The sequence below is a fragment of the Sesamum indicum genome, linkage group LG11 (genome assembly GCF_000512975.1).
Source record: "Sesamum indicum cultivar Zhongzhi No. 13 linkage group LG11, S_indicum_v1.0, whole genome shotgun sequence".
In the NCBI taxonomy this organism is placed as follows: domain Eukaryota; kingdom Viridiplantae; phylum Streptophyta; class Magnoliopsida; order Lamiales; family Pedaliaceae; genus Sesamum; species Sesamum indicum.
In genome coordinates, this window is record NC_026155.1 from 6,898,977 (window position 1) to 6,917,412 (window position 18,436).

Genomic DNA, 18,436 nt, shown 5'->3' on the forward strand with positions numbered 1-18,436 from the left:
GTAAGGCTTCTGTTCAATTTTGTTGTCCGAAATTCTATTAAATTTCTATATTATAGTGTCTTCAATGCCCTAAGGTAGGAAAGGAAATAGAGTTGTGCTACTTGTTGTTGAAAGAGCCAAGTACCTATAAACCATCTGTTGCGGTAGTGTAGTTGGAGGAAGTCTGTAAAACTGAGGACTTGGACCGGGAACAAGGTGGTAAAAAAATATACGAATTTACGAGGGATTAATTTATTTAGAAAGCATGTTGGGCCTATCTTGGAGCATGTAGTGGACTATGGTCAATTTTTCACTAGAAGGTTAAAGTGATCATAAAATGGGCTGAAGGACCAAAATCATGAACATTGGAAAGATATAAGACCAAAATTACCATCTCGAAAGATAGAGGATCAAAATTGTCAACCGCTTATAGATACAAGACAAAAATTGCAATATTGCCTTATTTCTTATACGTGAGATTTATTTGTGGGATTATATTTTATGAATTTTTCATTGTTTTCAGCAAACGATATAAATTAATTGGAATAGAAGATGCAATCAAATTTAAATAAAAAATCCAATCTATATATTATTGAATCTGCACGAAGACAGGAAACAAACTTACAAATCAAACTTCAGATACACTAGCCAACTAGAACAACTCAAACACTAGGTTGGATCTTCTACTCCACATCCTATTGTATCTTCTATTTCAATCAATATGTACATGTCATGTGTCCAAAAACTATATTATCTATTTATTTAGAAAAAGATTTTATAACATTCATTAATTTATATATTAAATGTAATAGGCGATGTGATAGGATTTGATATCGAAAATCCAATCGGCTTAAACACAATCTTCATCATCTACATACGCAACGTAAACCGTATACTCAAGGACACCATAATTCGTATCAACATCGTATGAATACGTATTCGAAATAGCGTATCCACGGGCCATACGGAAAACACCTGTTCCACCAACGACCGGCAGCTCGCGGTTCTTTCTGTCCAAAGGGTTCCTCCCCACAATACAAAGAGTGCTCCCTTTGTATTTCCCACACGTAAAATACAGGTTGAGGCTCATAGTGAGAGCTGCTTTGTCCAGGTCCGAGGAAGTGATCATGCCCTGAGCCCGGCCCAACTTCTCCGAGTCGGGATAAGGCTCGGCCGTTATCAGATCGTCAACGACTCTGACCTGGCCGAAAGACGTGGTGGAGTTGGCGGTGATGGAGGAGCGCGCCACCTCCAAGACGGTGGGGCTGGAGCCGCCCAGGGCGTCCTGGACGAAGAAGTGGAGTTTGGCCACCTTTTGCTTTGCTTGCAAGAGTCTTGTGAACCTCTGTTCTTCGGCCTCGGGAGATTGGCTGCCGCTGATGTCTCCATTCAGATGAATTATATCAAGCATTGCCATATCCTCGTAATTCCCTTTTCTATGTTGTTTCCTCTCAATGTTTCAGACGTCGTGTTGTACTAAAACAAACGTATACGAAGGGCCTAATTTTTATATATATATAGAAGAAACGAGACCAGCCCACTTGCAGATGTGCTGAGATATGATCATTACAACCTCTCCATTATTACACGGTAGTTTTAATTCGACTTGGGTTTATTTATTTCCATTCTCTCTCTCTCTCATTTTGGATATTTACATAGGGAAAAAATGCAAGCAACTTTCTTGTGATATTGTAAATGAGTAAATTATCTCTTTATGAAAAATAAATAGTAATTATCTTTTTATATTTTTTAAAATACAATAATTTTTCCTCATAATTTTTAAAATGAAGCCATTTACCTCCCTGTACAAGGAGGTAAATTGCTTCATTTTAAAAAATATAGGGGGTAAAGTACTATATTTTTTTTATAGGAAAATAATGTGCTCATTTTCAATATCACAGGAGGATAAATTATTATTCACCCTATTTATATATATATATATATATATATATCCAATAATATAAAAATAAAAAGATCTCCACATTTACAAACAACTGTCAATAACAGGTTACTCCATATTTTTGTAAACACAAAAGTAGCATTCAATTTATTTAATTTTTTAAATTTTACATAAACTAATAAGTTGATTTTCTTTTATTTCTTTTTGTCTTTTTAATGTAATATATAGATTTATATATTTTACTATTATTTATAACGATGTTCTATAATGACTAAGATATATAATTTAAGGACTGGAAGAAATTTGCGTTAGAATTCAGGTAGTAAGGATATTTTATTACACTTTTATATCTTATTTGTGTTAGACTAATGTGATTAATAAGAGTTTTCTTTTAAATCTAAAAAATATAATTATATTGTATTATATATAATTAAAAAGTAAGATAATATATGCGTATGTGGATTTAACATCAATACGTAATACGAAAATGTGATAAAAAATTCTTTATTGAATTCAAGACCTCTCCAATGGTTAATGTACAGATACTCCATTATATTTTTATATCACACATTGATGTACACAAATGTGCGATTAACATGTATTTCTTTAAATTAAAAATATAATCAAATTAGATTATAATGTGAAAATCGTGGTAAAAAGTCTTTTAATCACTTTAGAGTTGTATAAAAATATTACACTATACGTATTATTTATATCAATCCACATAAATTATAGTGATATTTAGTCATATTTTTTTATTTTTTTTAAAACCAAAAATACGTGTCTATGACACATTGATGTGATTCATCTATGAAACCAAAATGTTGAATATCTTCATTGAAATTAGGATTGTACATATATATATATAGGCAAAAATGCAAGCAACTCCTTGTAGTATCGTAAATGAGTAAATTACCCCCTTATGAAAAAAGAAATAGCAATTTATCTCCCTATATTTTTTAAAATAAACAATTTATGCCTCTATAATTTTTAAAATGAAGCAATTTACCTCCCTATATAAGGAGGTAAATTGCTTCATTTTAAAAAGTATAAGGGGGTAAATTGTTATATTTTTTTCATAGGGGGATAACATGCTCATTTTCAATATCACAGGGGGTAAATTATTATTCACCATATATATATATATATATATATATAGATATATATAAAAGTAGGGTTGTATGTGTTTTAAAAAATGTGATAGGAAACCCTTCACCTACTATAATAAATATAAAATTTAATTATGGTTAAATTTTATGATTTAAAATTAATAGTCGTAATAAAAAGTCATTGATCACGGTTACACAATGGCTATTGACTGTGATTTTTGCGGGTGTGGCTAATACATTCATAATAGCTAAAGGCTCATAGCCATGACAAAAATAATTTTCATAATAAATAAGTTAAATTTTTGTATCTATTTTTATTTAATTATGATAAATAATAATTATTTACCATAATTTGAATTTATAGCAATAAAATGATAATCAATACTATTTTTTTTTTCTAGTGACCTCACCTCCAGCAAATGGGAGTAGTAACACCAATTCAACCTTTGGCTTTGGTAGCTCGAATTGGGTGTAGTTGGATTCAAACAAATGAAAGAGCGAGGAAATTATATCTATAGTTAATTAGTGTACGTATAGTCTAAAAAAACTAATAATTTATATAATCAATTTGATGATATTTTTTTATGTAATCAGATGAGATTGATCAGATCTGATATGTACAGGAATTTTATGTAGTGCCACTAGATGCAGACTAAGTACTTTTTTTTAATAGGACTTTTCATTAAGACTAATTTTATATGTCCTTAACCACATTTTAATTTTGTTTAAAATATACGATTATACTTTTTCTCAGAAAAAATTAAAATCACACTTGCATCCCTTTTGAAATTGTCCATTTACACCTGACCCCCTTCTTTTAGGATTTGGACGAAAAATGCTGAAGTTAGCAAAAATTACATTTAGTACTCTCAAGTATTTTTTGCACTTATAAAGGGATAAATGTAATATATATAGGGAGTAAGGTTAATGTTATTATATTTTTTCCCCTTATAAGTATAAAATTATATTATAGTAATGTTGAACGAGGGACAAAATTGAAAATTTATGTACTTTTTTTTTGTTAACATCAGCATTTTTCGTCCAGATTCTAACAAGAAGAACAAGTGTAAATAGTGAATTTTTTTTTTTTTAAAAAGTGTAATTTTATATTTTTAGAGGGGTCTAAATGTAATTAACAAAAAAAATGTATATAAAATTGGCATTGACTTGTAACTTAAATAACTTCTTGTTTGTCTCTTAGTCATTAATTAGATTATCGTTTATTTAGCAGTTAAATGTGAACATGAAGATCTTATAATAACATTTACACACATTATGTAATAAATAATAGCAATTGTGCATAATTTTCTATGTTGACATTGCAAATGTGAAATGTGTAAATATTTAAATTATGTGTATAGTGTCAATGACAATGCAAACACTGCCGCGTAGATATGATAGTGTTTTGGCAAAAGAATATGTACACAATTGTACTTACTATCCTGTATATAAGGGGAGCAAAACAAAAACTTATGATGTAGGAACGACAAATTTAAAATTTTAAACTAATAAATTTTGATAATTGTAGGATTTCAGCCATTAAAATTTTATAAGTAGCCAAAACATGATGTGTTGGTTTATATATATTTTTTATTTATAATATATTATTTATTATATGCACGCATGGATGACGACCAGTCGTGTGATACATTTAAGGCATGGAGGCCAAACCAGATAACATTTAAGAGCCGCCACTTCAGCTCTGAAGAACTAATCTCCCAAGCGGACCATTTCCTTCTTGTGCACCACCTGACCAGGTCGAGGAAGTGCAAATGGAGAGAGGTGTTATTAGGTGACAACGATCGATGATGGCTAGAGCGGTCAAAATAAATTTTGACAGGGATATTTTTTGAGAAATAGCAACTACGGGGCGGTCTATATAATCAAAAATAGAAAGGAGTCATGCGTGAGACTGCAACAAGATGCACTTGTGGAGCTGGTTGAATTGGACACGACGGAGGGCACGAGACGGTGGTAGGGCAGGAAGATTGTGATGAAGGTGATTGCCTTTCGCACATTCGAAAGTTGAACTCGAGAACTACAATCGATTGGAATGGGGAAGGCAATGCAGCGGAAGATGCCCTCAACAATCGATTGATGCAACAATAATAGATTATTTGCCTTAGCATTCAATTGGTTGTTATTGTGGAAATTAAAGAGAATGCTCTCAAAGACGGAAGCCATTGAAGATTGCTCTAAAAATATTTTCTTTCTATGTATATGGAAAGTGAGCACAATAAGTTTAAATAGCATAGACCCTAAAATATCTCATACTCTACTTCGGCTAAAGAGTGTGATACCGTGGATTACTTCTTAGTCTTCTAGGAAACAAGTGTCGGACCTAGAAAAATGCAGTAGCTAGTAAGAGAATGACGAGAGCCAGTGCAGGCGGCCCAATCTGAAGCACAGTAAACCTAGAGACAAAGATTACTAGAAGAAGAATAAAATAAGCCTTTCGAGGGAGATCCCATCAAATAGCGCACGAGATGTAAAGTTGCGTCCATATGTTGCTAACAAGGAGCTTGAACAAACTGGCTAAGCTGTTGAGCCGTAAGTGAGATTCTGGCCTAGTGAAACCCAGATACAAACAGTCGTCCAACCAAACGCCTATATGGTTTAGGGTCAAGAAGAATGGCATCACTATGGGAGGAAAGTTTAAAGACTTATGGGTAAAGGAGTATTGGCAGAGCGAACACGATCCAATCCAACATATGGATAATGTTAAGGACATATTTAGTTTGAGTGACAACATTTCCCAAGTCAGAACAAGCAATTTCCAAACCAAGGAAATATTTGGCATCACCAATATCTTTAATGGTAAACAAATTATCCAAGTGATGTAGGTCGCTCAAAATTAGGATTTCCGGATTGGGGTCGCTAGGTCGAATAGCTGGGTCGTGATCGCTGACTCCCTCTTTTAAGCTACCTGGAGTGGATCCTGAGAACACAACAAACGTCAGATTAGCCGAGAAGCCCTCGACGATGGCCCTCCGATGCTTAAGTTAAAAAAGGTGGGGTCGAAAATAAGATAATGGGATCGAACTAGAACATAAATTGGCGGTAAAAGTAGGTGATAAAGCGTACTTGAAATACCATAAATGAGGGTATTTATACTGGTACGATACCCTCTGTATACGTTACACGTGGCTCCAGTGAAGGCGCGCCACGTCACCCTCTGTCGGACCTGCACCCGCCGCTGCTGCAACTGCACAGTGGGTCCCGTCATGCGCAGTCATAGGTGCAGTCATTGGGTACAGTAATTATGCTGAAAATAGGGGGCATTTCGGTAATTGTGTAATTCTCCTCATCATTACTCCCTTCTTTACAGATTTAGGCGATCCAAGCTGCATGATCGCTTTGATTTTCTCTGGATTTGCCTCAATGCCTCGTTCGCTGACCATGTAACCCAGAAACTTGCCACCCCGCACCCCGAAGGTGCATTTGGACGGGTTCAGCTTCATGCCATAAGATCGCATGATATCGAAAGTTGTTCGCAAATTTGTTAGGTGGTCATCCTCCTTCTTACTTTTGACCAGCATGTCATCCACATACACTTCCATCGTGCTCCCAATATGATCCTTAAACATGCAGTTAACCAGCCTTTGGTAGGTCGCTCCAGCGTTCTTCAGCCCGAATGGCATCACATCATAACAATACACTCCCTTTTCGGTCACGAACGCAGTATTTTCAGCATCTTCCTTGGCCATGAAAATTTGATGGTAGCCTTGGTAAGCGTCCATCATGCTAAAGAGCGCACATCCTGCCGTCGAGTTCACCAGCAAATCAATCCTTGGCAGCGGGTATGGATCCTTAGGACATGCCTTATTAAGGTCCGTGTAGTCCGTGCACATCCTCCATTTTCCTGCTGCTTTTGGGACCACCACAACATTTGATAGCCAGGTCGTGTACTGGATTTCTCGAACAAACCCAGCACGCAACAACTTGGCGACCTCCTCTTCGATTATCTTATTCCTCTCGATCCCAAAAACCCTCTTCTTCTGCTTCACTGGTTTAACCTGCGGATCAACATTTAATCTATGAACAATAATCTCAAGATTGATACCTTGAAAATCGGATGGACTCCACGCGAATATGTCATTATTACTCCGCAGAAAGTCGATCATCATCGTCTCCATTTCTGCAGTCATTTGCGACCCAATACGGGTCGTTTTTTGAAAGTTCCCAGAGATCAACTCAACCTCCTTGTACTCTCCCGACGGTTCAATCCTCTCCATCTTTCCTCGCTTAGCCGCCTCTCGGTTTGTTTCCTCCTTCCTTTTTTCTTTCTTCGACTCTCCCTGCTTCACAGCAAGATTGTAGCACTGCCTCGCTGTTAGTTGGTCGCACTTGACCTCGCCGATTCCCTGTGGTGTCGGAAACTTCATCTTCAGATGAAAGGTGGACACCACTGCTCGAAATTTGTTCAATCCTGGTCGTCCCAACACAATATTATACGCAAATGGGCTATCGACGACCAGGAATGAAACCATGCATGTCTTCCTCTTGGGTTCCCTCCCCCAGCGACACGGGCAGCTCAAGTACACCTTCTGGGATGACCTTTTCGTTACCTCCGAACCCGACTAGGGGTGTTCGTACAAGCTTCAGTCTTACATCTCCCAGATCCATCTTCCTGAGGACATCAGTAAAAATAATGTCAACGGAACTACCATTATCAATTAACACCTTATGTACCTGGTAGTTCGCAATGTCCATTTTTATGACCATAGGGTCATTTTGTTCAACCACTTCAGAACTTAAATCCTCATCTCCGAAGACGATGCTCTCCTGCTTCTCCACATGCATCATCAGCTCACCATGCTTCCACCTATTTTCTCTAGCGTATCTTTTCCTTGCTCTACCCGAGTCCCCACTTGTGGGACCCCCGGAGATAGTGTGAATAACGCCCTTAGTGGGAGCATTGTCTCGAGCTCCGCTCGCTCCCGCTTCATCCCTCTGGAGCCTTTCCCGACTCCGCGACCTACTGCGATCTTGCGGTTCTGCCATCCTGTCGATCAAATGCTTGAAATACCCTTGTCTTATCAGCCGTTCGATCTCGTCCTTTAGTTGGTAGCAATCTTCCGTGTTATGCCCTCTATCCTTGTGGAACCTGCAATATTTATTAGAGTTCCTTTTGGTCCGGGTATCACGCATCTTCTCTGGTCGCTGCAGTAGGCCCTCGTTTTCGACCATCATCATCACCTTCTCTCTAGTGGTCGTTAGTGGGGTGTACCTGTGGTATCGGGGCACGTAAGGTCCCTTCCGCTCACGATCTCCTTCCGCTCGTTGTTTTCCTTCCCGCGATCTTTCTCCCCTCATCCTGGCCGGATCTCTGGACCAATAATTATCCTTCATGGCGTTCATTTCTTCTTCATCGATATATTTTTGGGCCATCTCCATCAACTGCTCCGTCCCCGTAGGCGGGTCACGTGCCAACGCCGATGCAAAAGGGCTTTTTTGCAGGCCATGAATTAAAATGCTCACCATCATGTCGATTCTCAAATCTTGTACCTCCAACACTTCGTTATTGAATCGCCCCATGAAAGTTTTCAGCGTTTCGTCCTCCCGCTGTCGGATCGTGAACAGGTGGGTCGCCGATCTCTTTGCTTTTCTCTTACTGGCAAAATGAAAAGAAAACTTGTGAATTAACTGCTCATAAGAATCAATAGTTCCACTACCTAAGCTTGTGAACCACTCCTGAGCTTTGCCCTTCAGCGTAGTGACGAATAGTTTTGCCTTGATCGGATCGATTTGACCATAAAGATTCATCACCAGGTCGAAGGCAGCGACATGCTCCCTTGGGTCCTTACTTCCGTCATACTTGGGCAAGTCCGGGAATCAGAAATTATTATCGACCACTTCCAGCAAAATTCGATTAGTGAAGGGCGAGCTCCTATTCTGCGACACTAATTCTCCCCTCTTCTTCAGTTCCTCGATTTGTTTTTCCAATTGCTCGATCTGCTTTCCAACACTGTCCACCTCCTCCCGTGAGATAGCTGGCTGTCTCGCGGCGGTTTTCCTGCTAACCACTGTTCTTTTACTGGTTACCTCATTGGATAAGGTTCTCTCGGGACCTCTTTCAGGTGCCCTCAAGGTCTCTCTTCTCTGCTCCGCCTCCATCTCTTGGAACAGCTGCCGTTTAACCCCTTCTCTAGCAGGGGTCACCGTCCTGCGCTCATATTCAACAATGGCCTTCCTGCTCGCTTCATCTATCATGTGCTGTAATTCTTCTCTCGTCATTTGTATCATCCTCTCATCTCCTTTCCTTGGAGTCTCTTCTGCTGGTTGATCCCGTCTTGATGACCCTTTCATTTTCAATTTGTTCTCAAATTTCCCACAGACGGCGCCAAATGATGTTGGTCGCTCAAAATTAGGATTTTCGGATCGGGGTCGCTAGGTCGAATAGCTGGGTCGTGATCGCTGACTCCCTCTTTTAAGCTACCTGGAGTGGATCCTGAGAACACAACAAACGTCAGATTAGCCGAGAAGCCCTCGACGATGGCCCTCCGATGCTTAAGTTAAAAAAGGTGGGGTCGAAAATAAGATAATGGGATCGAACTAGAACATAAATTGGCGGTAAAAGTAGGTGATAAAGCGTACTTGAAATACCATAAATGAGGGTATTTATACTGGTACGATACCCTCTGTATACGTTACACGTGGCTCCAGTGAAGGCGCGCCACGTCACCCTCTGTCGGACCTGCAACCGCCGCTGCTGCAACTGCACAGTGGGTCCCGTCATGCGCAGTCATAGGTGCAGTCATTGGGTACAGTAATTATGCTGAAAATAGGGGGGCATTTCGGTAATTGTGTAATTCTCCTCATCACCCTGTATTTCTTGGCCTCCTATATCAAAGCAAGAAAAGGTCCACAAACGAGAACATCGTCCACATAGATAAAGAGGATGAGCAAATCAGATCCATGACCCTTGACAAATAAGCAATGGTCATGATAGGACTGAAGAAGTCCAAAATCCAACAACTTTCTAGTAAACTCCTAGTTCCACTTTCGGGATGCTTACTTTAAACTATATAAAGAACGTTTGAGCTTGCAAACTTGCCTTGGTTGCTCCTCACAACCCTCAGCTATGGTCATGTAGATGTCCTCAATCTAAATAGCCATGGAGGAATGCATTGTTGATATCAAGTTGATGAATGACCCAATCAAAAGTAGTAGCAATAAGAAGCCTAATAGTAACACATTTAGCCACCCGAGAAAAACTCTCCGTGTAATCCACGCTCTCCACCTGATTGTCTCCCTTAGCAATAAGGCAAGCCTTGTAACGAGCAACAGTTCCATCTGAGTTAAGCTTCACTTTGTACACCCACTTGAACCCGATGGCTTTCTTCCCCAAAAGGAGATTAGTCAACTCCCAAGTTCTTGTCTTTCAAAGCATCAAATTCCTCCTTCATGGCCTGTTTCCACTCTTCTTGGGTGCACACTTGAGAGTAAAATCTGGTCTTGCATTGTAAAATAAGCATCCAAGAAAGCAATATATGTGGGAGTAAAACATGAAGTAGGAATGATATGATTATCAATGGTGCTGGAGTTCCAACTAAAATCAGCCATCCAGGTTGGAGGATAAGATGTTCTATGAGATCTGCGAGGAGAGTTGGGAAGTAGAGGAGGATCAGGTGAAGGAGAGGATGGAGGAGGAAGCACAAAATCTATCTGAAGGGAAGGAGTATGAGGAGCCGCAGAATCGTCAGCAATGGGGGAAACTAATGGCATAGGGCAATGAGGAGTATTTGTAGTATGAATAGATTTGTAAGTAAATATGTCTTCATGAAATTTGACATCCCTAGATATAAGAAGTGTTCTTCTCAAGAGGTCATAGAGTTTATAAGCCTTTTGGGCTGGTGCATAACCAAGCATGATACACTTAAAAGCCCGAACATCAAACTTGAACTTGTTGGGACTGATGTTGGAGGCAGAACAAAGACATCTAAAAACTCGCGTATAAGCATAGAAAGGGGGCTTTTGATGGAGTAATTCATAGTGTGATTTCCACTCAAGGACTAGGGATGATAATGTATTAATGATGTATGTGGTTGTAAGTATGGAATCTGCCCAAAAACATCTAGGCAACTGAGACTCAAGGATGAGGGACCTAGCAACATGGAGAAGGTGTTTATGTTTCCGTTCCATAACCCCATTCTGTTGAGGGTGTAGACACACAATTTCTAGTGTATAATTCCATGACATCTGAAAAAAGATTGACAAGCATCACAAAAAACTCAGACTCATTGTCAATCCTAATACTTTTAATTTTGATATTCAATTGAGTTAGAACATGTAAATGGAAGGAAAAAAGAATAGATGTGGTTTGAAATTTACGCATCATGAGATTTGTCTATACAAAAGTGCAAGTCAATTACATAATGTGATTTACTATATCATACTCATTACAGATTACAAATTGAATCAAAGGAAATATTTAGTCTTTGTAATAGTGTTGTTGGAGAAAATAGTGGCTGTCAAAGATGTATAGCTTTCCTATTTGATTGTCTATTGCCAAGACAGCTTTAGTCTTCAGGTCCTGTAATAGACGCAAAGAGTCAAGAAATCTGAAGTAAACAAGCAAGGACTTACAGATTGGGCTTACAAAGAGTAAAGGGTAAAATGCATACTGCCCCCTGTGATATGAGTAATATGCAAAATATCCCTTTGTGAAAAAAATATATCAAATTACCTCTTTGTGTTATTAAAATTGAAGCTATTTACTTCCTTAGAGGGAGGTGTGTAATGCCCCCGCCCCTCTCGCGATTGGACGTGATTTTTTTAAAAAAAAGAAAAATTATTTTTATATAATATTATATATATAATGTATTAATAATCATAATGTATAAATATTTATTAAATAAAAAATACTAATTTTTATATAAAATATATACAGATACCGATCAATTTAACAATCCCTCAATAAATAATTTTTATATGTTAAAAAATTTACATTTAATCTAATAAAATAAATTTTATTTTTATCAATATATTATATTAAATCAAATTAAAGACACCACCATCATTTCAAATTTAATAAACTGCAACTTTTGTGGACACAACCAAAGGAAAAAAGAAAAAGTAAAATTTCTAGCCGTTACAACCTTAAAATACCAATTCACTGAAAGAGTAATATCTCTATGATTACATAGCTACGGCTCTCAACTCACTTGTTTGAAACTTAATTATATAATATGTTAGTAAAAAGAATATTTATCTTATTGGGGGTAAATGTAAATTTCTTGTACGATGAAATATATTTACGGAGGGCGTGCTACATTCATCTTACCAGAGAAGTCCTTTTCAACATGCATTCGGAGGATTACAAACTCTATTTATAGGTGTACTTAACCTATCTTTAGAAAAAATCTTTATCCCGACATTTAATTGGAGGACTACAATCTTTATGGCTCGATCTCAAATGGTCTTATTCCATTTATTCCTTACAAGTGATACCAGATATAATTTATCTAAGAGGAATCATTATCACACCATATATTGATAGAAAAGCAGTGCACAAGCTGTCATTCTAATCCTTTAGAAATGGGGTTCAGAGGGTCTCATGAACAAAATGGTCATAAAAGGCTTGTATCTTGTATACATTGTAAATTCGGTTTACGCTCAATTGGGCTACTAAGAATGGTCATTTGTGCAGGCTTATGTGTGTACTCAACAAATACAGCCTCAACATGTATAACCGAAGACGTTTTATAAAATTAAACCAGAGATGACATCACATAGCCAAATAAAATATTAGAGCAATAAGATGTGCTCATAAGGCCCAAAAGCTCACAAAAATTGACTTATGTGTGTTACTCAAAAGCATTCGTTCATTCAAAACAATTATCAAGACAATCAAAACTTTTAATGGTATTATATTTTAAATTATTGCGTATTTAACTTTAATTAGTTCGAAACTTGTTACATTTATTACTTAAAAACTTCATCTATGTATATTCGTAAATTATTGTGTATTTAATTTTAATTATTTAGATAATCTATTACTTTTAGCCAATGAAAAAGTTTTAGTTCTTACTTTTTGTTAGTCTAAATGTTTTGTTTTTATTATAAGTATTATAAAGCGCTAGCAACAGCACTTTTAATTTTGATTTTAAAAGTAGTAATTTAAATATTATTTTATAAAATTGTCAGTAATAATTTAATTTAAAAATAATTTTAAAAAAATCAAAATCGTAACATAATCCTTGATGCACTTCGCGAAACATCTGAATTTCAGACTGACTTGTCTTTATCAATCAACAAACTTTCGAGAAGAGCTCTCATTTTTCTGAGGAGTTTGGTGGCGAAGCTCGTCGAACATTCCACGAAGAGTTTAATAAAATATATTTGTTTAACAATTAATGATTCATAATTATGCACCTAATCATTATTACAACGTGGCACTAAAAACGTGCAAGTCAAACCTGAGCAGCTGATTACGAATTAACCAAAATTTCGACTCAAGAAATTATGTATTTGTTTTTTAATGGTAAAAATTTTGATCGTATATAGGGTTACGTAATGATATATGAAATTTATTAAAATACCCCTAAAATTCTATATAATTTAAGAATTGATCAAGATTCACGTCTCGCTTAGTCAGATCGTATCGGTTCGACTTTGATTTGAATATGTGTATGTACGGACACATGAGAATTATAAGGTGATTTTTAATCAATTATTCACGTTATAGTTGGAAAATGTTCATAAATATAACCATCCATACCTTAGGTATAACTTTTATTGTCCTAAATACTTTTACAATCTTTATATTTTTATCTTTACAACCTTGCTAAGTTAAGCATCAAAATATATAATCGAAACATTCCTAGTGTTATTCTCACATGTTCCTTTTTTCACGAGGCACAGCATCCGATCTCCAATTTACTAGAACATTCTTGGAGTATTCTGGTAATAGATTTCACCTAAAACATATTTTTCAATATAGATTTCATGTAAAAAGATCTAACTGCTACGAAGTGTTCATTTTCTCAAAGTTCGTTGAGGTACTTCAACTTTACCATTGTAGCCCCACCAATGTGTTAGTAAAGTCGTTCCAATAATATTCACTTCATCAAGCATTATGAGCCGACGGCAAATTTAATATACTTAAAGAAATTCAAACTCGTGACATTCAAAAAATAAATCAGACACTTTACAACCAAAAATTCAAATTTAGATGAAATTCACAATGAGAGCAAAAAAGCAAATGGCTTTTATTTCACTCCAAAAAAGTGAGAAAAAAGAATATGACTTGTGAACCCTTTTTACTTTATTTTTTCATCACTATCTAACTTTATAAAAAGATTAAGAAAAAGCATCCAAGAAAAGAAAGCTAATCTTAAAATTGAAGGCTCATTAAAATAATAACCTTATATATATATATATATATATATATATATATCGAAAAAAATGCGATCAATTCTCTTGTGATATCGCAAATGAGCAAATTACCTCCTTATGAGAAAATAAATAGCGATTTACTTTCCTGTATTTTTTAAAATACAACAATTTACCTCCTATGATTTTTAAAATGAAGTAATTTACCTCCCTATATTTTAAAAAGTACAGGGGTAAATTGTAATTTTTTTCATAGGGGGGAAATATGCTCATTTTCAATATCACATGGGGGTAAATTGCGACTTTTTTTTCATATGAGGGTAATGTGCTCATTTTCAATATCACAGGGGATAAATTATTATTCACCCAACATATACATGCAATTTTTAATTTTCCAATATAATAGTTATATATATATATATATTGCATGAAATTCTATGGGCATAGAATACAAGTAAAAATAATAAGTTACAAAATCCTAAAATTCTATGAAATGCCACACAATTTAAGTACCCAGCCAACGTCAGAAAAATAATAATAATTAGTGTGTTTGAAATATGTGTGAATAATTAATTACTGTAAAATTTAAAATATATATAAAATATTTTTAAAAATATATAACTCTATCTGTACAAATAAAAAATATTAAAAAAGATATTATAAAAGAGTGAGAGAAGAAAAAATAAAATTAATAGTTGAGAAGTGTTAGGGAAAAAAATTGAGTGACCAAAAAAATAAAAAATACCAAAATGGTACTCTTCTATTATGAAAAGAGGATAGATCATAGATACATAATAGAAATGGTTCCAATTGCTTTTGTTTTTACGGTACGACTAAACTTTAGAGAAAATTATACGTTAAACAGTAGTAAAAATACTTTTTGAAGCTGATAAATGCTTCATAAACGGCTGCAAACACCCACAATAATTACAATAACTAACATTCTATGCTGATTGTAATTCTTTTTACTATAATACTTTTTACATAATCATTCGTAAAATTATTAAAAAATATCGTATCAATACGTGAATACCTAAATATGTTGTTTGATTTATTTATGCACTTAAATAAAATTTAATCAGAGTAGAAATTTCGATATTTGTTAATAATTTCATCATTGTAATTTCGTTTTCTCGACCCACTGCTCCATATTTCTGTCTCACTTTATTTCTTATTCATTCCTTAGACCATAATTGTTTCTTTTAATAAATTTTATTTTTTTCTTCATTTTGTATTACATATATTTTTATATGTTGGTGGGGCTGCGTTGGAAAATTAATTATTAAATAATTATTACTAACAATTAAAATATTATTGGTAAGTAATAATTTTAATTTATTTTTATTGTAATACTTTTTATTATTAATAATTATTACAAAACAAAGCTCAAACTCGGGTCCTTTATCACTCACTCCTCCACACAAGAGAGCACAAAATCCCTTTGCGGTTCTTGCAGGCACAAAACCACGAAAAATTCTCCAAATCGATTGCAAACTTTATCTTCACACAGTCAGGAAAATTCAACCTCAGCCCTTTTCTCCATTGTCTCAAAATCTCTTTCGAATCCCATAAAAGAGATCGTCTCTAATATATAAAGATCGTCCTTTTTGACTGATCTCTTCTCTTGATTTTTCAAGCTGAGATGCTGCACTTGTTCTTCGCGGTGGCGTTTTCCGCGGCCCCTCTGATTCTTTACGTCCCCCCAATCAGAAGCTTGAATCTTTTCTTGGAGGCCGTACAGGATATGTGGAGGGAGACGAGTGTTCATACTGTTAGGGTTTATCCTCGTTTAAGGTACGCTTGTAGGAGGATCTTGAATTGTATGCTGTGTAATACTACTTAGGCGGATTTTGTTGAAGATTCAGAGGTTTGGATGGAACCCACGTAGAATGAAAGAAACCTTGTGAATAGTTTTGCTCCTTTTTTTTTTTTTTTTTGTGTAAGATTCAGGTGTTCTTGAACTTGTGGTGGTGTTGGAAAATAGATGGTTTTTGTTGTAAGAGTTTAGGGAATAATAAATGGAAGAGTGAGATTTTGTACTGTTTCTTTAGTAGATTTGATCACATGAAATAAAATTTCATTTTTTTATATATATAATGTCCCCCCTTTTGCATTCATTTTTACAGAGCTTATGCCTATCAGCAACTTTTTTTTTTTTCCTTTTTCTTGTTTGTTATCTTGGGGGATTACAGTCCTTTCTGAAAAGGGTTGGATGATTTTGGCCTATTTGGGATGCTATATTACAAGTCTCTGCAGTTAGGATCCATATTTAAAAGGTTTCTCATTCTTGTAATGGGGGCTTTTGGAATTTGGAGAAGAGACAAAATTGACCGAGGAAGGAGGCCGGAGGGAATGGTAAGGGAACTTCATCTATGGATTTGCACTTGCTAGCCTATGATAATTTGTTGAAAATTCAACATACTTGCCCAAATTGTTGATGTGCAATTGAATATCTCTCCAAAATGTGCAGCTTTCAAGCTTCTTGTTCTAGTTTCTTTTCATGACTTTGATTGTTCAACATCAATGAATGGAACTCCCCAGTTGTGTTCATGTACAGTTTGTTTGTGGGTCATTTTTTGTACCTTTAGAGCTATTTCGGAAATTGCTTACCAAAGGAAAGAACCTAGTCTTTGACTCTTTTTCAGAAATCAAATGTAAGCTGCCAAATTTTGCTGAAGAAAATTACACTTTTTGGAGGAGGAGAAACATCTTTGATAATTTTCTTCCTTCCTTTTGTCTGCAGGCAGAAATAGATTTTGGTTTCTCATGATTTGCATTCCCTCCAACATTATATAATGGAATTGTAACATAAATTCAGAAAGGAGGCATTCTCATTTATTGACTGGAAGTTGCTTGAATATAGCACAGTACATATCTTTATTCGTCAACATTTTGTTTTCTAAGTAACAAACAAATGAATCAAGAAATAATGAGACAATGGAATTGTATAAAAAATGAAAGAATGAAAGAGTTGACTATATATATATATGCAAAGTTTCTCTATGGCTGATTTGTTGTATCTGTTGATTTAACTTGAGAGAGTGCACGGCTTTAGGAACCAGAAAACGTCCAACGATCTTGCTTCTTTTTCAGCAGCCTCTCCTCCATGGTTGCTGGTCTTCTCCTCTCTTTCAACCCTATTCACCACCTCCTTGTTCATCTGTTTCAGCTCCTGCAGAATCCCTCTCTCCTGATTCTTCCAGTCATGTGAATCAATCAGTAAACAATGCCAGTCAGCATCTTGTACTTAAATGTGGCAAAAAGTGATGATTGGAGCACAAATGTCCGGGAATGATAGACATGCAGTTCACTATTGACATGCTTCCTGCAACAGTGTTGCTTTTTATAACACGGTATCTATCAAGAATCAGCATCTTCCTCCTGATTTAACTATTGTCAATGTGTTCAAGGCTTTGGTTACTAGACCATGAATTGGTTTTTGGCTTCCGACCATGAGAATTCAACTAACAAACAGTGTCTGTTTTATGCCCTCCAGCACATGCAAATAAACCCCAGCATGAAAAAGAAAGTGCCTTCTCACCTAGAGCACCTTACAACAGACATGTTTTTCCCTCTTTACTAGAATTCAGTGGTTAAGGAGAGAGTAGCTAGTTACTATATTTGTCCATAACAAAACAATTACTTAGCTAAATTGTGTGCTTAGCTAAATTGTGTGATCAATCTGTTAAGGAACTCGTACATACCAGAGGTCTGGGCCTGAAAGGCTTAGGTGTCGTTGATTTCAGAGGTATTTGTCCATAACAAAACAATTACTTAGCTAAATTGTGTGATCAATCCGTTAAGGAACTTGTACATACCAGAGGTCTGGGCCTGAAAGGCTTAGGTGTCGTTGATTTCAGAGGTCCGCGATTGGCAGAGAAACACTGTGGAGTGGGAGGACAAGTCCGGATTTGCAACAAGCCCTCTGCTCCTTCTTGGTGCTTAATGTTCTTCACATCAACAGAAATTGGAGTGTTCTCTGCATCATCATTTCTTCTGCATGGACGAATACAAGTTCACATTACAATACACTGAAATTTATTCATTTCTTCACAGAATTTGTTTGCTACATGCTGAACTAAACACTAGGAATCCAGAGATATTCTGCAGT

General features: G+C 35.9%; 3 protein-coding genes across 4 annotated transcripts in view; all 3 read right to left on the bottom strand.

Moving 5' to 3' along the window:
* On the bottom strand, nt 568-1,447 carry LOC105173803 (dirigent protein 21-like). The gene has a single exon (XM_011095682.2). The coding sequence runs from the start codon at nt 1,394-1,396 to the stop codon at nt 830-832; it is 567 nt and encodes a 188-aa protein (XP_011093984.1). The 5' UTR covers nt 1,397-1,447; the 3' UTR covers nt 568-829.
* On the bottom strand, nt 7,453-8,754 carry LOC105173805. The gene has a single exon (XM_011095683.1). The coding sequence runs from the start codon at nt 8,752-8,754 to the stop codon at nt 7,453-7,455; it is 1,302 nt and encodes a 433-aa protein (XP_011093985.1).
* LOC105173465 overlaps nt 17,135-18,436 on the bottom strand; it is a 3,086-nt gene continuing 1,784 nt past the window's right edge. Inside the window, exons 5-6 of one of the 2 annotated variants that reach the window (XM_011095206.2) lie at nt 18,144-18,321; nt 17,135-17,515 (exon numbers count right to left, since the gene is read on the bottom strand). In XM_011095206.2, coding sequence (XP_011093508.1) covers nt 17,354-17,515; nt 18,144-18,321 — 340 coding nt within the window. In that variant the 3' untranslated portion in view covers nt 17,135-17,353. Of the gene's footprint in view, nt 17,522-18,143; nt 18,322-18,436 lie in introns of both variants that reach the window. The other variant, XM_011095205.2, reaches the window with a different exon arrangement.